At 45.3% G+C, this 26963-nt stretch overlaps 1 protein-coding gene across 13 annotated transcripts in view; it reads left to right on the forward strand.

The window, feature by feature from the left end:
* LOC113971319 (protein spinster homolog 3-like) overlaps window positions 1–25995 on the forward strand; it is a 47453-nt gene extending 21458 nt beyond the window's left edge. For 7 of the 13 annotated variants that reach the window (XM_027691114.1, XM_027691120.1, XM_027691116.1 and 4 more), the window contains 5 exons: window positions 1796–1948; window positions 5109–5298; window positions 9447–9512; window positions 15577–15675; window positions 18274–19116. In XM_027691114.1, coding sequence (XP_027546915.1) covers window positions 1796–1948; window positions 5109–5298; window positions 9447–9512; window positions 15577–15675; window positions 18274–18441 — 676 coding nt within the window. In that variant the 3' untranslated portion in view covers window positions 18442–19116. Of the gene's footprint in view, window positions 1–1795; window positions 1949–5108; window positions 5299–5851; window positions 5948–9446; window positions 9513–15576; window positions 15857–18273; window positions 19117–24334; window positions 24546–24672; window positions 24829–25847 lie in introns of those variants that run through there. The other 6 variants (XR_003535517.1, XR_003535518.1, XM_027691111.1 and 3 more) reach the window with 6 other exon arrangements.
* The last annotated feature ends 968 nt before the right edge of the window (window positions 25996–26963 follow it).

Below are 26963 nucleotides of genomic sequence, written 5' to 3' on the forward strand. Positions count from 1 at the left end.
ACGACCTCTGCCTTTAACCGCACAAAAATTAAAGAGAGCACCAGCTGAGCTGCAGCACGAAGTAAATGCGGAGTGCAGCAAGCTTTTTACCCTGCGGTGAGCCGGTCAGAGCGGGGCAGGAAGAGGAGCCGGAGCCGGGCAGGGAACAGCAGGGGCCGCTGTGCAGCTGCGCCAGCCCCGGCTCCGCGCTGCGAGCCCGCGGGATGCTCCCGATCCCGGCACACCTGCTTTCCTGGGACCTTCTCTGTCTTTGGAGTGTTCGTCCGGAGAAGAGCAACAAGGCTGGCGAAGGGACTCGAACACAAGTCTTATGAGGAGAGGCTGAGGGAGCTGGGGTTGTTGAGCCTGGAGAAGAGGAGGCTCAAGGGAGATCTCCTCGCTCTCTATAACTACCTGACAGGAGGTTGTAGCCAGGTGGGAGTTGGTCTCTTCTCCCTGGCAACTATGAATAAGACAAGAGGGCTCGGTCTTAAGCTCTGCCAGGGGAGGTTTAGGTTGGATATTAGGAAGAAATTCTTTACAGAGAGAGTAATCAGGCATTGGAACGGGCTGCCAAGGGAGGGGTGGAGTCACCGTCCCTGCAGGTGTTTAAGGGGATGCTGGATGTGGCATCAGTGCCATGGCCTGGGAACCACGGCAGGGTTGGAGTAAGGGTTGGACTAGATGATCTCAGAGGTCTTTTCCAACCTGGCTGATTCTATGATTCTGTGATTCTTCTTCCAGAGGTTCCAGCGTTCTCTAGCTGACAATTAGATTTCCATCCCGTTTACATCCAGAACAGCAAGTGCCCCAGAGATCCAGTTTGTTGGATCACAATCTGTAGTCAGTATAGTCTGAAGTGAATAAAAAGTGAATTTTCCTGAATCAAAAATGAACCTGACATTTCAACAACTAGGCTATCACCGAAGTTTCTTTCCAAAAAGATGTTGCAGCAATGTTGTAAAAATAGATTTTAATTTTCTTTTCCTTTAGCAATTGATTTCCAAAGCATAAAGTCATGCTGCCAAAAAAACAGGTCCAAGAGTCCTTTATCTTTAGAAGATGGAGAACTGGGCTCAGTTCTTAGCAAATCCTCTAATCTGTAGTCACCTGGTCAATACAGAACTTTTGTTTAGCCTTAAGATTCCATATCTCCCTATTGACCTTAAAGGGGACTTTTTTCTAAACTATTAACTAGAAAGAGACCAGCAAAAATTTAATTTTCTCCCAGAACAGGGCAGGAAGGAGACAAGGTTTGGACAGTTTTTAAAAATGCTTCTCCTTTTGTCTGAAAACTCACTGTGCAGACTGACAGTCTATTTTTACCCACTCAGAGTTAAGGAGGGGTTCAGCCACTGCATCTTCACAGTTTGAAGGACCCAGATGTTACTCTCATTTGTGCTGGTTACAGAAATGACTTAAAACCATCCTGAGGCATTTAGACTTGCACATAGAACACTTTCCTTCAGATACTAAGCCATTAAATTCTTGCCCACTCTCTATTGTTGTACTTCTGCTATCAAAAAATCCACAGCAATTGTTTTAGCAGAAGCTGGCAATGGAATGTGCAAGAGCCCAGGATTTAACAAGAAATCAGTAGGTCATGGCCTTTGCTCTAATTAGGACTTTATTGTTGACTTTCATAATAAAGCCTGATCAGAGTTCAGATATTCAAGGGAATGGATTTTGATTATAAGATGTCTGAACTAATTGCTTTGTTATTGCTTGAAATCGCGGATATTGCAGGTAGGCTTTCCCTTTTCCCTCACACCCCATTCTTTCTGATATCTCTCCTTTGTTTTCTTTTGACTTTCAGCTGTAGTTTTGTCTGGTCCTCACTGGGTCTGACAGCCATGGCCTTTGTCACTGGAGCCCTGGGAATGTGGGTACCACTGTTCCTGTACAGGGCTCAGCTTGTCCAGGGCATTGTCCCCCCCTGCCTCCAGGAATCGTGCAATTCATCCAACAGGTGAGCTGGGACTGTGGAACCACCTTGGAAACACTGCACAGCACTAAATCACAGCTTGTTTCCAAAGGGGGAAGGCAGGATGTGACTGAACACTTCTGGTGAAGGCAACAGGGTGTGAATGTTAGACTAAATTGCTTCCAGGTATGCTGAGACACTCCTATTTGTTTGTTTGTTTATAATCACTCAGTTAACTGGGAAGATGCTGCCAGCCCTGTGTAAGTAAATTGGGAAGAAGCAGTAACAGGAACACTCGTGAGGAAAAAAAAGGAGCAGCTTTAGCAAGGAGATTTCAGTTGACAAACGACTGTGCACCCCAAGCTACTTAAATACACATTTAAGTATGTTTAAATCCTGTGTTTTGGTGACTTTCCCATTATCTGCTTATTAGTCTGGTTTTAAAATCCCTGCTGTGTTGGCCAGGTGATTGTGGCTCTCAACATGAAGAAAGCTTGATGATTTTGATCTAGTACCATATCATTGCATCAAACCAGGATGATTTGGTCTTGTGAGTACCTGCCAGCAGAGCTCTGCTTACAGGGCACATCCAGACCCATGAAGATCCATCAATAAATATCAAATGGTGGGTGGGAAGAGGAATTTACAAGAGTAGAAGACTTTGAAGCAATCAGAACTTTTTGTGGATGACTTTTCACCAGCTAGGAAGAGAAATTTTCCCTTGTGTGTTACCAGAATACAAATGTATTATATGTTACCAGAATACAAATGTATTATGTGTTATCCAGAATACAATGTGTTATCCAGAATACAAAAATGCATTCAGTGCTCCTCTTGAGTCTTCATGGCTGCCCTCAGTCACAGTGAGCACTGAGACTGACTCCCTACCAGTGGCCTCCATACAAGTGTCCCTTTCTTCTGGAGGTATCCCAAATCCAGTTTCAGTATCTGCCTTCATGATGGATTTCAAAGAACTAAGTGCTTCCTACACTGGCTTTCCAGGTAAAGACAATTAAAGGGAAAAGCAGTAATCACAGCTTGAGTGTGCTCTGCTAACAGGGTTCTTCTGCTTGTCTGCAGTGGAACAACTGAGCCAGCTCAAAAGTGATTTCTGAGCCGTAGTGTAACCAGATGGATTGAATAGTCACCCCCAAATCCTTCGATGGGAAATGAATTGTCCTTCCATGGATGCTACCAGTGGCTCATAATGTACTAGTGAACAATACTGAGAAGGGAGTGAACCCAGGAGTGTGGCTTAGTGTAGGCAGAGGAGACTGAACAGTTTAAGCTGTTTGGCTGTTTCTGTTCACAGATACAGTTTAAATACTTCTTTTGTTAAGCTGAAGGTGTTGCCCTCTGGTTTGCTTTCTAATCCACTTCTGAATTATTATTCCACAGTAGTGTTGCTACAGCAGACATGGTCTTCGGGGAAGGGAAATGGAGCTCCTGATAGTTTAACCTCATGTCCTGCTTCTTACAGGATACTTTAAAAATAACCTTGGCATAAACTCGTGCCAGAAGCAGCATAAGGCTGGTTTTAGACTGTTATTCCAGGGGGATGTGAAGAAACGGAATATAAACAACAGTGTCAGACCTGTAGCTGATGGTGCTGGAGGAACTGAGCTGCACATCCCAGGACCTGCCCAGGGATACTTTGAGGATCCCCTCTGGCTGTTCAGCAGTTGCAGGCTTTGTTTAAGGATCAGGGCTGTGTCACAGACTCCCTGGAAACACAAACTCAAACGGCATCACAGCTGACTCAGGTCTCAGTGCTTTCAAGGTAGATAAATAGGGTTTTTTTCAGGTCTTTGTGCAGACACTTTGGAACAGATCAGACAGATAAGGGAGCATTTTCAGACCCTAAAAGATCCCATAGGAGCCTTTCCCCAGGACTCAGCTTCTGTACTTTCCTACTCCCAGTCAATTGAACAGTGCCTGGATTTAGTTTTGGCTGCTCTCTTTTATTCCAGCTCCAGGTTTATTTCAACTGCAGTTTACAACACATGAATATTCTAAACACAATTCCATGAATGCTTCAATCAGCTAATGTCACCTTGGAACTTTTTCTCTCCTGAACAAATCTCTAAGATAGTTACTCTGCCTAGTGACAATCTCTACTGTCACTATCAAGCTGTAGTGAGTGATGAATCAGAATTCTGAAGAACTTGCAGAGAGACTACAAATATGCTAAAAGTTTGTTATCTTGCATAGAAATACTTTTTTTTTTCTTGTAGAATAATTCAGTCCTTCCTAATCAGCCAGAAAGAAAATAAAAAGTGGATGCACTGTAGTTTAAAGGAACAGATCCTATCCCAGCTGGTTACTTTGCTTTGCAGTTAGAGAAAGCTCAGGAAAATGTACAGAACTTCCCATGTAACACTGAAATATTCAGGAGCACTTGTGCTCAGAATACATTGGTCCTGTCCCTGTTTGCCTTTGGAAAACTGTGATGCATTAAACAATCAGCACCACTGGTCTTTGGTTGCTTTGTCATTGGGGTCTCATTTGGGACAGAGAGAAAAGCACACACAGAAGCCCCTCTGGAAGCTGAATCTTCTAAGCTGTTCAGACACGTTCCTTTAAAGCATGAAGTTGTGATTCCTGAAGAACACATTTGCATTTGCAGACACACAAAGCTGAGTGGTGCTGGACATTCTGCATTCAGAAAACGCTCCGTGGACCTGGCAGAGTTAACTATTCAGTATTCTTTGAACTCCTCTGGGAAGTGGTAGGTGTTTCCCAGAGTCAGAGAAGTGACTCATCTCAGCTGTGCTAACCAGAGGGTTATAATTTAGATGTAGATCATTCCACGTGCTAGGATCCCTTCCAAGACAGCAGATTGTGATACAGAGTTACTCCATCTGTGTTTCAGGGATGACTGAGTAGATTGGTTCACAGGGTAACCAAGATGACTGGGTCTCCTCTACATCACTGCATGTCCAAGCCAGGTCCTACTGGGCAGGGTCCTCCTTGAGCCTGGGTGCATAACACCTGCTCTGGAAATGGGAAAATATCTGCTTCCCAGGATACTCATCTTCCACGGAGGCTTGGCAGTACATCCATTTACAGGGAGTGGGAGGGTTACATCAAATGGAATGAAATTCAAGTTCCCCATTAAAGATTCCTCTGAAACCACAGACATAAGCTAACACCATTCCTTTTTCTACAGTACCATGCTCAGCTGAATCCTTTGCTTTGTCACCAGCCTAATCTTTGGAGGCATCACCGTTGGGACAGGAATCGTGGGTGTCATCGCTGGGGCAGAAGCTGCAAGAAGATTAAGGAAGATGTACAATAAAGCTGATCCTCTGATCTGTGCCACCAGCATGTTCATCTCTGCCCTGTGCCTCTACACAGCTCTCATGGTGGCCCAGACCAGCATCCTTTCCACCTTTGTAAGTGACAATCAGCAACATGTCCTTTGGCGTCCTGGGGAGAACCGGAAGGGGGAGGAGGAGGAGAAGGCAAGGGGTGGCTTTTGCAGAATTCTCTGCAGTCTTTTAGACCATTAGGAGGTTTCAATGACTTATAAAGTGACCAGGTAAGAACTGGGAATGGTGCTCCAATGCTGCCTGTGGCCTGTCTGGTGGGATCCACGTTGGGCATTCCTTGTTCCAGAGACCCCTGGTGGCCTAGTGGTTAGCATGCAGGACTTTCACTGCTGCGACCACGGGTTCAAATCCCGGTCTCCTGGCCTGATGGAGGTCGTTAGCCCTGTGTGGCCATCCATCTATGAGAAGGACACTCTAAACAAACCTACGTCCTGAGGACCTCACTGCCATTGTCCAAGCTTGCTTGGCCCCGGCAGATGAACCTTAGGATTAAAGGGTGGGCTCAGTTCAGCGCAGGCTGTGTCTCACCTAAAAAATCCATTGCGCAGGCTGGAAAGGTAAAAGACCTTTCCCCAAATCTTCGTTCGCGAAGATGGGCCATTATTCCTTGTTCCAGGAAAAGGGCAGGCGGACCACTGCAAACTGGGCCTCAGGACCTGCAGAGTGCACTGAAGAAGAGAACAGTAAGCCTGTGTAATTAGCTGCATGAAGCTTGTCCCTCCTCCAAAAATGTAGTTAAAGCAAGTCTCAATCTTATGTTAATTATTAATGCTATGCAGCTAATTTAGTATTCTTATTTATTTTTGCTTTCTGAATCCTTAAAGATTGGTGTAGTTGGGGCTGTACAATACACACAGTTCTTGCTAAGAATAATTGAGCCATCATCTTCAAAGTCCCAGATCACCAGCTGATCTTCAAAGTCAAGCTTTTGGCAAAGCAAACTGAAGTATAAATCACTTAAATCCTGTTCTTAGCAAAGGGAAAAACAGAAACCTACCAGGAATGATGAATAGTTCCAAAAACTCCCTGTGAGAGGGAACTGAATGTAAACCTTATTTCAACTATAATCTGGTAACAGCTAGGGAAAGACTCCAAGGTTTTTTCCTGTGACTCCACAGCCAAAATCACCATGATTAGCATAAATAAGAGGATCCAAGTAAAGTTAATTACAGTAATCAACAGTTCTCTGCAAAAGGGTGCTTTTGCAGGTTTTTTGCTTCTAAGAATAACACTTGTTCAAAGAGGTTTTCCTTTTGACTCCTCAGGAATGTGTATTCCTGTGGAAAAACACCTTTAAACCAAGAGAAAAACAAGTGGATTTGCATGTCTGAGTGTGTGTACACAAAGCAAAATGTGAAATTGAAGATTATTTTGGATTCAGAAGTCGAGATCTGAGTGCCAAAGAATTAGCCATTTTCTTTTTCTGTCTCTCAGGTTCCCACATAGCCCCTCTCTGAGTTTGTTCTTCAGTTCTCTCTTTTGTCATTAAAGCTGGAGGACAACAGTTTCATTTGCCAGTCTGTGTTAGATAAGTGAACCAACATATTGAGTTTGAATTACCAAAATATACCTTTTATTAGAAATGTAGAATCCCAGAATGCTTTGGGTTGGGAGGGACCTTAAAGATCATCTCACTCTACCCACCTTCCACTAGCCCAGGTTGCTCCAAGCCCTGTCCAACCTGGCCTTGGACACTTCCAGGAATGTGGCAGCCACAGCTTCTCTGGGCAACTTGTGCCAGGGCCTCACCACCCTCACAGGGAAGAATTTCTTCCCAATATCCCATCTAAACCTCTCTATGTCAGTGTGAAGCCATTCCCCCTTGTCCTGTCACTACAGTTCCTGATGAAGGAGCTCCGTGGCCAAAGCTGGAAGAAATGTTTCAAAGCACAAGAATTCTCTAGTTAATGTGGAACTATGACAAGGCTGACTTCCAGGGTTTCTGTTGGGGTAGATGGGCTGAAATACTGTGAGATTGCTCTCCTCCCTCTGGATCCCCAGCTCTTGACTTCAAAGAGGTTCTGTCTCCATCTGCTCAGTCTCCAAAAGCAGCTGAAAGCCCTGTGCTCACTGCAGTGCAGGTGCTTGGGAAAGTCATGGCTGAACCCCAGGAGGTGAGGAGGTGACCCTACATCTGCAGTCCACACAAGACCTGAGGAAAGAAAAGAAAATCTAACAAAGTTCTGTCTCTAACGTTAAGACAATTCTGCTTGAAATTATTACTCTGTGGAGTATGAGGCCTTAGCCACTGAATATCACATTTTTTTATCAAGGAAAATTTTTCATTTATTTCCATTCCTTTGATCTCCAGGTTGACAGCATAACTTATTTCCTAAAGATGAATTCTGCTTTTCTTGCACTGAGCATGACATGCTCCTGTTCTTTGGGCTTGTACAGACTAAATAACTTGGAAAAAGCATGAAGAGAAAGGAAAACTGGAAATTACACTTTAGAAGTGCTAAACATCACAAGATTCCTATAAGGGAGATAGATCAATCTCTCATTTGATGTATGAAGGCAGGGAGTCATCTATTCCATTGGTGATATCTAGGAACAGTTTGGAAGCCTTTAGAACCTTCTGCTCTAACTGTTGGATTTGCATCTTGTTAGATTTAAAGTATCAGCCAGGATCTAAATAAATCTCTTTGCTCTTTATCTCCTTCCTATTTCCCTTTAACCTGCACTATCTCTTGCTACCCATGGCACCACTGACAGAAGTTAGGTTAGTTTATACCATAATTGCCTGATGAATTTGGATCTTCCAAGAGATCTACTGCAGAGAGTATTACCTTGAAATAAAGGGATGAAGGGCTAATATTTTCTAGGGAGTGCAAGATTTCACAGCCAGTCCTTATTGCCAAGTGTCTTGGTAAAAAGCTGAGCTGTGTGATTTTGCTTCCCATGTTAACAACTACATTTTGTGTTTGCCCAGAGTTCTCTAATGTAGGTGTTTCACTTGCTTTCCAGCTAAGGAGCTGTGATATTGCAACAGTCCTGAACTGGAGAACAACAGTTGCACTCTGTCTCTTGTGAGGGCAAAGCCTGTCAAGGTTGTGTCAGTGGGCAGACTTGGACAGTAGGATGCATAAATCCAAGACTAACACATTCTCAAGGAGTATGTGAAATGAGTGATATTTGTTATATAACTTAAGGAAAAGCAACTGTGTGTGAGGAAATGGATTCAGCTGCAAATTAGGAAACCTGTATAAAGCATTGTGAAGAGAAAGATATCTGGCTAATGGTCTATATTAAGTATCTCAGTGCTTCAAGGAACTTTTTCTCCAAACTGGTTTGGAGAAGAAGACACATGAGCAGAACAGACCAGAACCACAGAGGAGGCAGGAAGATGTGTATCAGCTCTGGTTCTCCTTAGGAGCACATCAGCCACCTCTCCAAAAACATCTGGGCATTTGCCATTGTGCCTTTCCTAGACCAGCTACAACACCTTGACCAAGGCCTTACTGAGCAGGATGCCTGTTGTAACTATGGATTTTATTTCCCAGGTGCCATCTGACTTTGTGGCCTGTGTCCTAAATAGACTCTGTCTTTAGCGCTGCTCCACCTTGACAGTGTAGCTTTACTGCTCTCCTAAAGCCTCACTTAGTCTGGGCAGGCTGCTCCAATCTGTGTCCAGGGCTGGCTGAGAGGGTTAATATTCTCTGAGACCACAGCTGTAAGAACTGTTGGGGGCCCTACCCCTTTTCCTGATGGCTGGGTCTCCATCTGTGATGGATTAGGGAATTCCTACAGGGCACCAAGGCTTTGAGGCTGCCTGTTCCTTGGAGTCCATTCCATTTTGGAAGTTCTCTCTCTGAAAGAGCCTTTAAGAGTACTTGTATTAGCACAGAGGTGCTTCATTTGCAAAGGGACATCTTTGATAATTTTTCAAACCTGTGCTGAAAGTTTCTCTTCCCAGGGTCTTGCTTTCCTCTTCCTGGGTTCAGCAGTTCATTGGGAGGGTGGTGTGTGTTTCCTATTTTGACTCTTCTGCTGAGGATTTGTGACACAAACCCCAAACGCCTTCTCTGGTTCCTTTCCCCACTTTTAGGATGAAATTAGTGTTTGTAAGCACAGACAGAGATGTTCAATTTATAAATAAATGGGTGTGTAGGACAGCTCTCCCACAGGCACAGTCAGTGAGCCTGCCTTCATCCTTACACCAAAGAAGGACCATGCACTGTGGACAGTCACTGCTTTCTTCTCTTCTGCAGATTTTTATTGCATTTGGAGAACTGTTTTTATCTGTGAACTGGGCTGTTGTGACAGACATACTGCTGGTAAGTGCTCAGGCATCTACTTCCTTATTTCAAGTTTTTTCTCAACATAATGTTGTTCCTAAGGCTGCATCTTGGTGGCTTTCTGGGAAGAGATGAATGAACTCCTATCAACATCCCCTTATTGGTACCCTGCTCACATTGGGGATGGAATCACTGCTGGGTGAGGATGCCACTGGCAATAGAGGTGTGGTGGTGCAGCCATCCAAGTTATTGTGAGCCTGGAAAGGAGATGTCCTGGCTTGGATGGAGCTCCTGCACATGGAACTCTCTAGTGCTGCCTGTCCCCAGAGCAGTTTGGGTTTCTGTACAGCTCTGTGTTGGTGGGTGTCTGCCAGAAAATGGTCTGCACCAGAAACAGGTCATTTTGTGTCTATAATCAAGTTTTCTATTTGTGCTCCAAAGGTTTGAAAACATGATCCAAATGAGGGAAAGTCAACAGTCTGTGAACTATGAACAAGTTGCCTTAATCCAGAATACAGTGCAGATGAATTCCAGCAAGTCCAAGTCCTGAGTGGTGCTACGGTGCCAAAGGGCCAGGCCAGCAGTGATGGTCACGAGGATCTTGGGGATCCCAGGGCTGACACCACAAGCCCAAGGAAGGGCAGTGCATGATTTCCTTTGGATTCTGCCATCAGAATTTCTTTAGAAAGCAGTGATGTGAAAAGCACACATCTTGTGGCACTGTTAGTCCAGGTTTCAATGAGCAGCTTGGTTTTTTTATCATTTCAAAGGTTTTTAGTCAGTAATTTTTTAACACATTTGAGTTTTTACTCAAAGGAAAAATTTGGCAATCTTTCATTTATGCTGTAGCTCCACAGTGAATGATCAATGTCTGTGTAAAACCTGGGACAGATGTTGTTATTAACACTGAATTAGACAGATTATCACAGTCTTATCAAGTAGTTTATATGACTTTTTAATTAAATGCATAGTATGAACAAGTTGAATACGGTCAATTAGTCAAATAGGCAAGGAAATGATCTACCTTGTTCACTTCTAGTAATGAGACTGCAGAAAACTGATTTAAGTACCAGAGCCAGACTTAATTAAATGATTGACAGTTCTTCTGTTGCTCCCCATGGGCACAAGACAGAACATTTCAATTGACACTATCCTTTTCTGCAAAGGGTGGAGTGCTGGGTCACACAAAAGACCCAACCTCGCCACTTTGGGATCCCTGTGCTGGTGGGTGTGACTGTAACCCAAATATTCCAAGCAGGAAGCTCCCTGAGAGACAGGGATTGAAGTGTGATTGAAGTGTGGTACAGGCAAAAGGCTGCTGCAGTTGGTACTGAAAGTGGGGAAATGGTGTGAAGCCACCAGGACAAGTGAGAAAAGGCACCAAGCCAAGGGCACAGCAGAACAGACATCTCTGACTGTTTCTTCCTAAGCAAGAGTCCCGTGTTTCCCATTTGATGTAAAAGTGTTTCATTCTGAGGGAGCTCAAACCTGTTTGCAGGTTGCTGCTGCAAACCCCACTGTCATAATAAATCTTTCATTTAAGAGCCACAGTGAATGCATTAATGTGTGGCACAACACAGCAGCAGTTCCCAAGAGCTGAGGACAGCAAAGGAACCTTGCAGGCTGTGCCTCCCCTGGAGCACAGGTGCCTACGAGCCTGTGAGGAACCCAAAGTTTCCCCCTGGGGGTGATGGCACCGTGGTCTGAGTTGCTCAGATACAACTTGCTTAGTATCTCTTCCACCTAACTAAACCCAAGGAGAAGACAAGCTGAGCAGAGATAAAAGTATCTCTATTAGTGTTCTACGTGAAAGGATGTGACAGCATTGCCAAATGCTGAGCCCTGTGCAGTGACCAAAGGGCCCAGCTGTGAAGCACCACAGAACTCTCCTTCCACTGCTGTGACCTTGCCTTGACATGAGCCTGTTTATCCACATATTTTATAGCTGAAGAGCCTTTCTTTACATTCTGATTGAGATGAAGGAAAGGAACTCCTTACATTTCATGGGTCTTCAGCAAAGCCCTGCCAACACTGACTGTGCATTATGTTCTCTTTCCTGGTGCTGCTCCCTCCGTGTCAGTTTTCTGCACTCTGGAATTTTCATTAAAGAATAAATAATGCAGTCAGCATTAGGGAAATGGCTGCCTGCTTAAAATCTCAGCCAGCAGCAAAAGGGTTTTGCTTCTTCTTTGACTCTCACGGAATGGTCAGAAACAATTATCCTACGAGAAAAGAGCTGGAGCCTTGCAGCAGTGAACAGGTGCAGAAAAACTATCACTGCTCAAAACTGACAACTTTTATTAGCTTCTGTTTCAGTTTATTTTGAAATCACTGGGGTTTTGTACCAGAACCAAGTATTATTACAATTACCATTCTTTTTACATCAGTTGAGGCACCACTGAGGGATTTTTTTAAGTTTCTCAATTTACTTTTCTCTGAACTCCTCCATCTGCATTTTAATTCTGTCCTCTGTCACTGTTAAAGAGGCAGGTGACACTGAGTGAGGTCCTGGTGATGTATGATGAGGAAAGTGAGGCAGATGGTTACTGTCAGCTCATTCCTTCAATCCCTTCCTGAACCCAAACTGCAAATCCTGGAAGGAGCTGGGCTTTGGTTCAGTTCCATCATTCCAGTCTCAGTTTGCTCAGGGAACGCTGCATCACATCCCAGCCTGCAGGAAGTCTGTGGGGAGTGCCACTGCATATCCTGGATCCATCTAAATCCAGAAGAGAAGGAGATTTTTTTCTCCCAGGTGACCAACACCCCTCACTGCATTTACTTTAGAATATTTTGGGTTTAGGTACCAGCAATGTTGCATCGATTGCCAACAAGTGGGGAGGTGACGACTTTGGCTGAGCTCTGTGGTGGTGTGTCCCCCTGGGAGCAGACATTCAGTGGATTACCATGAATGTGCTTTGGGTTGGATCTCTTGAATTCTAAATATTAATCATTTTATCAGAGAAATTATGGCATTGAGCTGAATTTGTGGGTATCTGCTCATTTAGTGGCAATTTTATCCAGGAGTTGGGTTTTGTCCTGCTGGAACCCCACAGGTTTGGTGTATTTCTGCTGTTGCAGTGACTGAAGGGTGCCACAGATAACAGCAGTAATTCCTCTTCTTGTCTTATTTCCCACGTGAACTGGTAGGAGTTCTGACAATGTAGCTGGATTTGCTAATGCATGTTCTTATTTTGCCATGAAAATGACTTCTCTTTCTTCCCACATGGCACTACTAGCCAGACAATGTAGCTAGAAATTCATTTATCCTGCGACCTGTGGAGCTGAAGACAAAGGGAGATGCTGGCTGAATGATAAGGACTTTCTTGCTTTGTGGCTGTGCATAAGGATGCAGTGCATGGAGCCACCTCTGTCCTCCTGCTCAGTGTAAACACAGAAATCTCAGCTGTACAACTCCAGTGCTAATGTGCACGTGGAGAGGGGCTGGAGCTGCCCTGCTGCTTTACTGAGAGGCTGTTCCTGGAGTGTCCCTTATGAAACATGTTTGTCCTCTGTGAGGTGACAGAACTCTGTCTTTAAGGGTTGTGGCAGCTAATAGCATAGGAGATGCTGGAACTGGAAGCCTCTGTGGGCCTTGGGAAGGCAACCAACATGTTCCTGCCTTTGGAAGTGCCCTGGGAGGTGCAGGAGTGTTCCCCAGCCTGTGTTCCATCTGCTCTTTCAGCTGACAGCTCTGTGACAGCGTGTGCAGGAGGGTCTCTGGAACCCCCAGACACAGCACCACAGGCTTTGCAAACTGTACCTGTTTGGGCCTTCCCTGTCCAGGCCTCTGGGCTGGGATCTCCTGGGAGATGGGGGAGTGCAGGATGTCACCAGCCACTGCCATGGGGTGGGGCCCTGGGCAGTCCCTGCGTCTGGGCAGGAGACTGTGGCTACTTCGAAGTCCCTCTGGAGGGGTGTCTTTTGTTTCTTCTTTTCTCAGTGAATCCCACAGTGCCTTGAGCTCTTGGTTTCCATCGTGCAGAAGAACCTGAGTGACAGCACAGGCAGAGTTTGTATGACCCTCCAAACTATAGGAAACATCCTATCCTTCTATTTTTCTTGTTACAGCTTTATTTCACCTGTCTGTTGTAGTTAGAGATATGAGATATCAAAGAAACGTGGTAAGGAAGTGGTGCAGGGCACTGGGAGAGACAGAGCCCATTTAGCTTCTCTCGTGCTTGCGATGCCCACGATACAGTAAGTGCATAACAATGTCTGATTTGTATTTCTCAAACACAGCCTGTAAAACAAATCTGAGTGTAGGACAGATGACATGATATCCTTGGAGAGCCAAGACCTAAAAGTCTCCAGTGCTATACAGTCTATCAGAGCCAGGTCTGTCTGAGCTTCCCAAGCTCAGAGTTTTCTACTGTAGTTCCTTTATCTCTCTCTGCACAAGAGACTGTTCCCAAAATGCAGGTGCTCATCTGGTACTCCAGGAGTGTTCCAGGAGAAAACAAAGCATGAGGAGACTGCACACCCTCAGTGTGCCATGGCCTCAGTGAGGAGGAGCTGGAGGACTGTTCCTTCATCCCGTGGGTGACAGGGATTTCAGAGCAGCCAATCTCACACAACTCTGCTCTTGCTGGCCCAGGACTGGGTGCAGTGTCGTGGCAACATGGCATCAGAGAGGTTTTCTGTAACTCTGAAGAGATGTCCAACACATCCCTGGTTTAATATTTATTATCGTTGAAACATTCTATCTAAATATTCCCAATGAAAAATAAATGTTCCATCCGTGGTTAGAAATCTCTGCTTTGGAGGGACTGGGAACGGGGAGGGATACAAGGGAGCTGCATGTGCCCAAAGGAAGGAAGGAGGTTGTGCCTTCCAATCCAGCTGCACTGTACAGAGCTCTCTTACTGGGTGCAGAGGGGGTGGTTAGGAGTGATTTGTGTGTCCAAGGTTGAGGCCATTTCTGCCTAAGGGGGGCACTGCCAGTGTTCCTGGTTCTTTACTGAAACTGGCTGCAAGATGGAATAAGCAGGACCAAAACCCTAATTAAATGTGAGAGCAGGATCTTTTCTTAATTTTAAACCCAATTTACCCAGTGTGTTAATGTTTCCTTGAAGGCAGCTATAGGGCCAGTATATACCTTGAGTTTGTCTCCTGGTAAAACACCAATCACCCTGTTAATTAGTGTTTGAGACACAGTGATGTTTAGATCACCTTCAAAACAAAAACAAGTTGTGGGAGAGAGGACTGGAAGAATATTAAGCATTTTTTCTCTGCTATGAGCAAATGGTTGGAAAACAAAGGTATGAAGGTTTGAAATTGCTTCTGCCTCATTCTGACTGTGAATGCATTTTGTGTAAATGCATTATTGAAAGAGACACAAATTATATGGAATCATGCTGTACTTCTTCAGGCACAGTTGATCTTCAGTAGTACAGGCACAAAGCCCTTATTACCCCCAAATTACTATATTTCATTTGACAAAATGATTCTAATCTCTGTGATGCTTTGCTGTGTCCTGGATGTGCACATCTCCAACTTGTTATTTAAACTGTGTGCACTCACAAGCAAAATCATTTGGAGGTGTTGATATCCAGTGATCCCAGGTGATACCCAGTTACAGGCAGTGCCATTACAGCACCACCAGCCACCTTCTGGTCTCACAGGTTGGGTCTCCTCCCTGTGTCTCCCTGTAGTCTGTAAGGTCCCAGCTGACACCCTGTACAGCCACAGCAGCTCCTTCAGGCTCCAGGTCCCCCAGAATCCCCTCAGCAGTCCGGACCAGGCCTGCTGACACAGGTCACAAGAGACTTTTCCCATGGGCTGTCAGTGCTGAATATCCTTCTTACCAAATCATTATGACTGCAAGGAATACTTGCCTGGAGGCTTCTGATAGTTGCATGGCCAAATGAATCCGTGTAGTAAGGGGAGTCCTGGTTTAGTTACTTTGTTGTCGTTCCCTCCTGTGTCTTCCCCCCCTGAATGTTTTTCCCCTCAACAAAACATGCAATATACCCTTTTGCCCAGAAGAACTTCTGTGTCTCCAAACTTGTAATATAAAATAGAAAAGTTAATGCCTCAATGTCTCTGGGATGTCCCAGAAGAAGCTGCCATTGCTGAGGCTCTCTCTGGTGCTGTTTTGTTGCAGTACGTGGTGACCCCGAGGCGCCAGTCCACGGCCATCGCCCTGCAGATCCTGCTGAGCCACCTCCTGGGGGATGCAGGCAGCCCATACCTCATCGGGGCTGTAAGTGAACTCCCTGCTTCTGGAGCCTTCCTTAGGGGAAAACTGCCACAAACTGAAATGCACTCACAGAACTGTAGACACTACCTGGTCCAAAACTACAAATTACTTATATTGCTCATACTGAGTTTAGAACACAGAAATTTTTTACCTGCATGAAACCCCTGGTCCTGTGACACTGCAGGTGGGTAGAATATAATCCTGTATAGAATATAATCCTATCCATGCAGTGTGTAGAAATTTATTTTGATTTGAAATGTGAAAACTCACGTATTTTTGAAGGTACACATTTTTGCAAACACGATGTCATGGTATTGTACTTGGATTTAAGCACTTTCTGCTCTTGTGAGGAGTTTCATGGAAATTAATCAAATGCATTTAAAAGCCAAGACTCAAAATCTCAGAGTTGATGGTGTCTTGGAAATCAGAACAAAAGTGATGCAATTTTGCCTTTAGATACTACTTGGCCTTTAAAGCTCTGGTCTCAAAGCACCTTAACCTTGATTTTCATATTCCTTGAGACCTGATTTCTCTGCCCTGCCTACATTTACCTGATCTGAGGTGCTCCTGGGCAAAGCAGCCAAGTCCTGTTTTCTCTGTGCAGTTCATTAGTTTCAGTTCCAGTGGATTGTACCTGTCAGTGCCATTTCCTTCCCTCATTCTTTGTGATTTAGGACACAGTAACTCTGCACACACCAATCACCCACTTTGATTTTTCTGCTTTACTGGACACGGGAGAGAGAGTGAGTCCTTGTTGTTGCTTTAAAGTTTGCTTTGTATGGGAGTTTATTTAAAGTTCACCTCAGGACTCTCTGTTGGTGCTTTGTCCCCTGTTAACAGTGGCAGGGTTAGACAGGGCCAGCAGTGCCCCAGTGAGCTGTTCCTGCAGGCACAGCTGCTGCTCCAGCCACACACGAGCTTCCCCTTGTCCTCAACTGGGTGAAAACCAGAGTTTCAGCTGTGTAATCTGTCTGGCAGAGAAGACACCCTCTCTCACTGAGGGATTCCTCCTGCTCAGCCTCTTTTTTTTGGCAAATGAAGAGACCACTTTGCTCATTCCTGTGTATTAGGAAGGTCCTGCCCTCCCACTGATCCAGCTGTTTGTGTGTGGGGACAGAACACCCAACACCCCTGTGTCAGGGAAAATGGCTGACATGGGATGCAGCAACAGGAGGAACCCCAAAAGCTGAAATATCTCTTGTGCATCTCCTTTGACCAACTGTTTAAGCTTCCTGCCTGAAAGGTGAAGCTGTTTGTGCCTCTGCCCCCTGTCCTCTGAGGCCTCATGCTGGCGGTGCTGTGTCACCGTGGGCAGGACCTGCAGACAGGCACCTTAACCAACAGCTCACCCAGGAGTGTGAAGACAAAGAAAGCTTATCCAGATGAGATTAACCTCAGGTAACCTTGCAACTTCATACAGAACAGAGACAATAAACCCAGGAATAAAACTGCTCTGTGTCCAGGTGGGATGGTTTGCAAGGAGCACCTCATTTCTTCTGGAATGCTTCTGTGAGCCCAAACACCAACACTGCCCAGGACTGCTGCTGGTTAAACACTGAATCTGCTTTCACATTCTGCTGTTATTTTATAACCTGCTTCAGCCAACCCTTTAGCTTAAAATCTGGCTGAATAATCAGGGAATAGCCTTTTTCAGAGACTGTTTTTCTTCCCTCTGCGCTCCAGAGATTTTTTCACTAAGCGTCTTAACATTAAATACATTAGGTTTGTATTGTGGCCATGATGCTTGCTGTAGTCTCTAGATGCCTATTTAGAGTTTATCTTGCTCTTATCTGCCTAAAGTGTCATAAATAATCATATAAAACCCAGCAAAGGTTGAAGAGTCTCATATTTGTGCATTTCAAATCACACGGTGCATTCTAACCATTAAGAACAAATGTGGGAATAAAAATGACTGCTTTCAACATTTATCTTTTTGTTTATGCTAAGAAGAGATTTCAAGTTCCTTGAGTGTTGAATCTTATTGAGTTTCTTGAAATCAGCTTTTCTTTCTGTCTGCAAAAATAAAATTCATGTGTATCATTTATAACCTTTACAACTTCATCCTCCCACCAGTGCAAAAAGCAGCTGCCTGGTATCTTCTTCACCCAGTTCCTCACTGTGTCACGACTCCTCAAATGCCTTTTGGCTCAAAAGTAGCCCCCACTCTTGTCTGTAATTAATTTCCAGCTCTTCCCTTTCTAATGAGTGTTGCTGCTTGTGCCTGTATTGCTGTTAACCCCCTGTTTCTATCCACTGGATGCCAATCAGGGAGGTATAAAGTTATTGAACAGCACCAAGAAATGCTAAAGGTCATTCCCAAATGCCTGTGCTTTGCTGGCTGTCTGGAGAAGGGCTAGGAAATGGTAAAATGTATTTCCCACTCCTGGGAGTGGGGGCACTGAAGGGATGAAGAACATGAGGTTCCTTGAGCAGTGGAAGCTGGAGAGCAGGGCAGTGCAGGTGTGCTTGGCAAACCCGGGCAGCAGACTCTCATCCCTGTGTGCCTGTTTGATCCTTCCCAGGGCCACACTGTGACCAGGCTGTTAAACCACAGGAGGAAGGGGTGTTATCCCAATTAATGCAGCCTTGTTCCCTCCCCAGATCTCCAATGCCCTGCAGGCCCAGGGCGCTCCGTCCTTCCAGAGCAGCTTCCAGAGCATCCAGAGCAGCTTTGCCATCTGTGCCTTCGTGGGGGCCTTTGGAGGAGCCTTTTTCCTCCTGACATCTCTGTACATCGAGGGAGATCGGAGAGAAGCAGAAAGGCCCTGAGGTGTCTGTATGTCTTTATAACTTCTAGACTTGTAGCTGGTGGCTTTCCCGTGTGGACACCAGCCATGGTACGGGATCTGAACCAATATCTGTATTGGGGTAATGCCACATTACTTTCTACAAAAAAGATAAAGGCAAAATCCCAGCAAAGTCTCAGATTAAATAAACCTCCCATGTCGAGCAAAACAGACCCCAGAGCTCACAAGGACCAGGGAAGTGCTGATAGTGACATCTGCAAAATGCTGCAGTGCCTGGAGGAAATAACATCCTTTACTGTAGTGCACTAGTGCAGACTGCAGGGAACAGGAGGTTCTTCTTCTGCTCTGGTCTTTCTCAGCCCTGTAGAACCAGTCCTGGCTCTCTGTAGCACTTTTCCCTCTTCCCAGGGAAGTTCATGTTCAAAGTGTAAAAAACCTGAAGTAAACCTGTTGAATTGGACAGAACACATCCTCAGTCCTCTGGGTTCTTACAGCCTCCTTCTGCTCTGACTTGGTTTTCCAGGTACCAGCAAAGAACTGTCTCTCAGAGGAAGATGAACTCTGGGGCGAGATTTGCACAGAAGAAAAGACCATCCTCCCCTTTTTCTTTCCTTTTTGCTTAATGAGATACAGCTGGAGAAAAGGCCAAATCACAATTCCTCCATATGGCAGAAAATCCTGCACACTGACTTTTTTTTGGATGCTTTTGACTGTGAGTCAAAAATTGCTACTGCATTGGCATATGGCAACCCTCCCCCATCTGCAGCCAGGCCCGAGGACTCCGTGGGGCTGGGGAGCTCCAGGAGGTGTTTTATGGAGCTGTCACTGGCACCACTGCTGACCCCAACAAGGCAGGAGCTTTGGAGGCACAATGTCTCCTGGAGATTAGGGAGGGAGGCCTATGAGTTCTCAGCAGGATGAGATTTGTCTGTAGAATTTGGAAAATATAGACAGTACAAAGTCAGTGTCAGATTCAAGAGGGGGGGTCGTGATCATTTTATATGTAATGTGTTAATGGTCTCTTCCTAATCCTTTGAGGCTCTTCAGCATATCCTCAGGCCTTGGGTAAGTATCTCCTCTCAGGAGGGAACAGAAGCTGAAAAACCACTTAAACAGAACTGTCTATTTGAGCTCCTGTCTCTCAAGTGCAGAGGATTTGGGCTGTGGTATCTGCTGTCTCAATATCATGCCAGATACATGATCAGTGGGGCCAACTTTCATTGTTTGTCACAATATAGTTTCCAGCAGCACCTTAAAGCCAAAGCCTGAGGAGGATATTGGCAAGTGAATTGTGAAGTGTTATGAATCTTGCCTGATTCTCCCAGTAAATCATAAGGATCATAAAGCACAACATTCCTGTAATGGCTGTTAATGTCTAATGTCACTATAAATACCATAATTCAGCAACTGCAGGTTTTTGTTTCTCCTTCTGTCTACCTCATTTTAAAAAAATCTGTTCTGAAATCTGACTTAGACCCAGGTAGTGAAGGGTGACCATTGTGGGAAATAACAGAGAAGCTTTTTGTGAAACCCAGTAAGAGTGTGATAATTGTCTTTAAAATAAAAGTTGGTGTTCTGAAAGACTGAGCAACTTTTTCTGGTTGTGAAAGCCAGCCATGGCCATTATACCACCAATCTTTTGGAAATCTGTCCCACAAGGGATTTTTGGTCTTGGATGTGAATGCAACAGCTTGTAGAGGTCTAAGAGCTTCAGGCATGGCAGGACTGCAGCAGCTCCACAGTGCTTCCCTATTGCTATGCTCAGGATTTGCCCTGGAAACAGATGAGCTATTTATCACTTTTGTTAAGTCAGCATTAAATTCTTCTAATAAAAAATTAACCAGGAGCTGTATCTGCCCACTGTGCAGGCACGGATTTGACATATGAGCAAGAGATGCCAAATGCTGTTCTGGAAACGGTACACGGAGTCCGGGACAAACTCCTTCCTACTCCTACTCTCCTCTCCTCCCTGAAAGCCTAGAAATGAGCAGGATCACTCTGACTAGTTCAATTCCATCTTTGCAAATGCCTCTCTTTTTTCTTTGTAATTTAAGGACATTTGGCAATTTTTTGTTATTTTTTGCTGAATTTTAGCAGGACTAACACCCACTTGGGTTCTGGCCCTCTCTCTTGAAGACAGAACCTCACTAGGATTTGTAAAAGGAGGAGAATTTCATAATGTTTTCTGCATGTCTTGAATTTGCTTCTTAGCAGGTGGCACCAAATTCTGCACTGAGGGGTGAACTTAGTGCTGGAGGAGGCTGTGCTGAACTGCAGCTATTTCAGACATTACACTCTTTTCATGCCACCAAAAAACTTGGATTAGGGAAAGCCACAGAGTCCTGGCACATGGACAGTGAAGGAACTGAAGTTCTCTTAAGGCATCAGCTGAAATACCTGTTGTTTTCTACATTTCCAACTAAGTACAAGTAAGAGAAAAATAGAGGGATTAAAAAAGTTATTAAATTTGCTGCTTTGTCTACATTGGAAAGAGCTGCTGCTGGAAGCTGCTGGTTATGGAGATGGTTTGTTCTGCAGCATTCCTGCTGTCTGGAGTCCCTTGCAGCAACTGAATGATGTGTATTTTCTGTAACTGTTTGTATATTCTCCTCCTACATTTAACATTTCTTCTTTGCTCTTTCCCACCAAAGCAGTGGGAAAGAGGCACTTTGGAACAGTTCCAAAAGGTGGGATTTTATAATTCCATTCAGGTAACCATTTTGATCTTTTCCTCCCCTTCTTCCCTCATTCCCAAAGCAGGGACAGGTGACCTTCAGTGCTGTTTATGTGGATATTTTTTAAACAAGTTTTAGAGCTCTGCTTTGCATAAAAATGGCCTTCAGAGTTGTGATTATTTGGAGCTTCTACCAAAATGGGTGCAAGACACACCTAAGACACAACAGTGCCGTGCTGTGTCCCCAATTCTCCAGGGGTTCCTCCCCCCACTGATGTGCTGTGACATTGCTCTCAGCACAGTTTTAATTGTCAAAGACGTTCCATGTCACTTTTTCTCTCCTTCCCAAACCAGCAGCCCCGTGCACTGCTCTGGGATGGGCTTTCCCAGCTCCTCAGGATCTCCCTGTGCCAGGGCTGAAGGTGCAGAGCTCCCAGGTGACAGATTTACAGCTCCTGGGTGGGTGCCCTCTCCTAAGAACACCTCGTGTTTTCCTCCTCTTTGCCCTCGTTACTTGTGCAGCCAAATTGTCTTTTGCAAACTAAGAAACCCAAAAGTCCTCCACTATCCCAAAACTTTCAAGGCAAAAGTTTTCTTCAGAGATCCTTCTGCTGGTTTGCAAACACTGCTCACTCCTCAGGCCTCCTTTGAGCACTGGGTTCTCCCACCCTGCCCGTGAGGGTGCCTGGGACCGGGGAGCACTTCCCTCATCCCTTGGAATAGGCACAAACCCCATGGAAGAACATCTGTGGGGCTCTGCCAAGTCCTGCTGGTATTTGAGTAGCTGGAACTGGCTGTGTTCCATTACAGGAGAGCCACTGGGTTCATCTCAGTTCTATAATTATCCTCATTGTAATCCAATAAAGCCTTGGAAAGGTTCTTAGAAGGCTTTTTGTTTATAAGGGAAGCAAAGGTTGATATGAGGAGGCTCTTGAGCCTGATGCTGGTGAAGGTGATCTAAGTTGTGGGGATCTCACTTTGTGTAATTTAATGTTTCAGAACAGTTTTTTGTTAGTATGTAAATTACCCACATACCCTGGGATAATCAGATGGCTGGAATTCAGGACATTATTGTAAGGGCTGTCAAATCCCATTGCAGGAAAGTCCTTTGGAAATGCCCTGTTCAAAGTGCCCAGGTTTGGACTGTGACTCCATCCCAGCCAAGGGGGCTGGAGCAGGGCTTGGGAAACACACCCTGTGCCCCTAAATTCTGTGCCATGAAAAGCCTGACCTGTCCAGGGCTCGGCTCACACTGTGGACTAAGGTCTGACTTTATCTGCTCATACCTTCTGGTGTTAATATTCCTACAGTTAATATTTTTCTGTATTATTGTGAAATGCTTTTAAATGGAATCAAAAGGTAAATTCATGCATTCATGTACACAGATATAATTTGCTTTTCAGTACTGAATGTGTTGGGCAGGAGGCTTGAAACTGATGTAATAGGATGGGAATAATTTTTGAAAGTACTGACTCCAAGCCACCTATTTAATTCCACCTCAAGTACCCTAGGAAGTGGCCTGACTTCTCCCTTCCTTCATTCCTTTTTTCCCAAGAGCCTTGCATCCCTCTGTTCCTGACAAAGGCAGGCTGAGTAGCTGTGTGTTCAACACTCAAGGAAATTAGGCCATTTGCTTAAAGATTTGATTATGGGTTTAGAAGCCTAATCTTGGACATCTAATTTGGAAATCTTGGTTGTAGGCATTTTTTTCAGGAATATTTCCATCCTGTTCCACGAAAACATCACTTTAAGAAATGCAGGCCTGTGAGCAGAGCTTAAGCTTCAGTGTGGGAGGCAGTGCAACTGTTCTGCACAGTTTTTTGTCTTTTCAGGTTGCATTTTCAGCACCCGAACTTGGTTTTTGTGTATATGGACACCCTGCACAGAGGAGATGTCACTGGGATGGGGGTGGCAGAGGTGGGAGCAGGCAGAGCTGTGAGGGAGGACATGGAGTGAAAAAGGACACCTGAGTTCTTGCTGAGAATATTTCCACAGTAAAACCAGAGAAAAGAAGTTTCTTTAACCCATTCAGAGGTAAATGTGGATTCATCCAGTAGTGGAATAAAATGTGGATCACAGCCTACTTATAGGATGTGAGAAACATCTGCCCTCCAATGAGGCTGCAGAGGTGCAGGAAAAGGACCCAAATTCCTCCTCCTCCTGTCTTCCTCCTCCTTGCCTTTGGACTTTATTTCCAAAGGCCCTGAAAAGCCAGAGTTAAGACTCAGTTGTCCTGAGGCAGGATCTGTCCGAGGGGCAGTGACACCCATCTCCAGCAGGTGCTGCATGTGTCAGACACGCTGGGGGGGCAGTGCAGGTTGTCAGGGACACTGAGCTGTTTGTATTTGCTGCCCAGGCAGCCTTTGCTCCTTGCTGTTTTCCACCAGCCGAGGGCTGTGACAAGGGATAACAAGGGATGATGTTATTCTGTGTCTCCACAGGCTCCTTTCCACTGGGAGCTGCCTCTCCTGCTGTCAGCTGAGGACAGGACACGGTGTGTGACAGCACAGCCAGCACAGGTCCCTCAGCGGGCTCTGGAATGTGGCTTTGCTCCTCCTCCTTTCAGCCCTCGTGGCTACAGGGAATGTGTTCCAGCAGTCGGGAATGCTGAGAGCCCAAGGGAAACTGTCGCTGTCCCTGCAAGGGAGAGGCCTCCCAGCACAGGAGGCTGGACAGGGCTGGGCACTTCAGGGACTGACTCCAACAGGGACAGGGCAGACAGGGAGCTGGGAGTGCAGGGACATGGGAATGAACAGGAGGAGCAGGGGGGAATGAGGAATGACATCCAACATCCCATTCAGCAACGGTGACATCAGGATTTTACAGAAATGTCCAAATATATTGGTTCCTTTAAGGGATTTGTTTTAATCTGTGTTAAAATAGGAGTTTATATGTGCATTTGCCCCTCTAGCTCACTGCTTTAATAGGATTACCTTTAGCATCACCCTGTGGGCTCTTCCACTCCTCATTCCACATCTTCTGTGTCTCAGCAGATCCAATCAGGTGTTTTTTCATTGCTCAACAGCACAGAGGAAATGAATTTTTCTGGTGAGGGGAAAGCACAGTGAATAGCTTGATTCCCCTCCCCAATACCATCTGCAATCACTTTTGAGCTGCAAATGAAGGCAATGTTTTCCTGGGTCAGAGGTGCCTGATTATTCATAGCACTTTCATTTCCAGCAGCAGAGTCATCCCATCCCTGCCAATCATCATCCTGGTTTGTGTTTGGTTTCTTTTACAGTGCTCTGGGCTTTGCAAGTCTAGCTGCTCTCCAAACTCCTCCTGTTCTTTGTCGCTTGTCTTGGGCTGGTGCCAGCAATTCTCAGCTTCTGAAGAGACCAACAAGGGCACTTTGGCACCAGTATTGCAGTTTTCTCCAATCTTATGAGATCCTGTCTGTTTAAAAGAGAATGAAATGGGAAGGAGGGAAGTGTGTAACACTCAGTTCACTTGTAAGTAGCCAAAAACCCCCCAACTGAGTAGTATTTACCAAGATGGATCAGTGTCTTGGTTTTCATGGCATGTCAGTGCTGACTTTCCTCCAGATTTCTTCAGTTTGTCTTTTTTCATCTTGTCAAGGTTGTTCTGAAAGGCTTTGAGGTCACAACCACCAGAGCAGGGATGTGGTCAGTGAGGGGCCCCCAGACAGGGCCATCTGCGAGATGAGACCTTCACAGACACCAAAGGAAAGCTTTCAGGTATTCAGTTCTTGCAGCCTAAACCAGCAGAAAACAGGTCAGTGTTCTCAGGAGGGCTCCCCCTCTGCAGGTTTGACTGGCAGGAATTTCTCATGCTCCCTGCCATAACCTGGAAGTGGGAAATGGCACAGAGAGTTGGGACCCTCACAGGAAGAAAGCAGAATATGGGGAAAACAAAGGAGAGGTGTTTGGATTAGAGGCAGTTCAGGGATCCATAGAAAGGAGAAAGGGAGGTGGCAAATTTCTGAGTAGATGATGTGCTGTAGTGAGGTGGGCAGCTCTTGGCTTCCACACAGCAATGCCAGGACAAGGCTTGATGGCCTCTGCCTCTGGAGTGTGGGATCTCTGTGACTGGGAGATGAGGAGGTTTCACCAATTCCTGCTGACTCGATCCTGTGTCATGAGGGATGTGGAAGGGCTCTCTCTCCAGCATGGCATGTACATTTAACCCTTAGAAAAATTAATTTTTTGTAGGCAAGAGGAATCCACTTTCAGCCTCCCCTTGGGAGGCTTTAGTGCCAGTGAAGTATTCCCTGAACCAGCACATTTTGCTGGAGCTGTGTCCAATGGTGGGGATGGGAGCTTGTGCTGGTGTATAGCAAAGAGCTCAGGAAGCATCTGACAGAGGAGGAAGGAGTGGAAAAGTGGAAGAAAGTGAACATATGCTAAACCAGAGTGTCTGAAACTAATGGGATGTAAAACAATTCAGGCTAATGAAGCTTTTCATGAAATAAATCTCTGCTAAACTCTACCTGGAATCCTGCACTGCCTCTTCCTTAGATCAAAGCACTTTGCATTCCTCTGAAGCCTACAGGTAACAGTGAGGAGTGTTAAAATTGCTGCCCAAACATTGCTTTACTTCACACCTTGTGATAGCCACGGGCTGTGTTTGGCTCTAACAAGCATGATGTGGGGTAGTAAGTTTGGAGACAATTTAAGTGTGTTTATAAAATCAGGACATTGTTTAATAAGTGCCTGTTACTGGTTGCATTATAGTTTTATGGGTATGTAAAACATTGCAGCCTGATGTTTCACATATACACACCCAAAATACAGGGCTAGGGAGGGACCTGAGCCAGAGGCACAGCTGTGAGACACATCTGTACCTGCTGCACCCACAGGACACCTCCCTGCGTACCAGCAGCACCGAGGGAAGTGCAGACAAACATTTCCAGAGGTGGGCAACAAGAAAAAAATCCCTAAGATGAACGACAGGTACTGCAAAGATCCTTAGGGGAAGGGTTTTATTCTAAAATTGGGCAGTAGCTTTAAACCCTGTACAGTTTCTTGCATTTTTTCCCAAACTAACCCTAGCTGGTCTCTGATGGAGGCAAGATACTTGTTTTTCTCTATCTGAGAAAATCATTCCTGCATCTCCCCTGACTGAAGATGCTGCCAACATTTCACTGAAAGCAGGATTTTTTGTTAATATCTGCAGAATCTGCTGATACACAGCAATGATGTACAGTTTGAGACTAACACTGACTTGGTTTATATTGTCACGGTCTGGTCAGGCAAGGTGCAAGTTCTCCCTTTAAATGACCATGACACATGAGGAGAATATGGATTTAACCACTGGAAAACCCACTGCACAACCCCAGGAGCTACCTAAAGACATGCTGAGCCTTCCAGGATATTTTGTCTCTTCAGCTGAGGTTGGTACACTTTTGGGCAGCATTCCTACAGGATGGATGTGCTGGAAAATCTGGTCACATTAATTGGGGGCTGGTGGAGGAGGGAATTGAGTCTTGACTGTTACTTCCAAACAGTTGGAGCTGGAAGGAATCAAACTCTTCCTTGAGTTCTTGGTGGTGCTCAGACGGGCCATCTGTCCCTCTGTGACAGCAGCAGGGACACAGGGAAGGGTCAGGCACAGCTCCTGCTTCTGAAAATCTCATCTGGTGAAAATCAGCCTTAGAAGTATTTTTGTAGAGCTTCAGTGGCAACAAGCCCGTTTTCTGAACTACAGGATAAAACACACTGTAAAGGACATGTGTTGATTAATTTTAAAAATACATATAGTGACCTGAAGGAGAAAGGGAATTACTTCAGTGGGAAGATGGAACAGGAATGAAGACTGATTTCCATATGAAGACTGATTTCCATAGGTGCTGGAGAGTGTCTCAGCCTGTTAGGAATAAAGAACCATCATCCCTGCAGGGAGACTGGCCA

The sequence above is a fragment of the Neopelma chrysocephalum genome, unplaced genomic scaffold (assembly GCF_003984885.1).
Source record: "Neopelma chrysocephalum unplaced genomic scaffold, ASM398488v2 Primary Assembly neopelma1_82, whole genome shotgun sequence".
NCBI classification, from domain to species: Eukaryota; Metazoa; Chordata; class Aves; order Passeriformes; family Pipridae; genus Neopelma; species Neopelma chrysocephalum.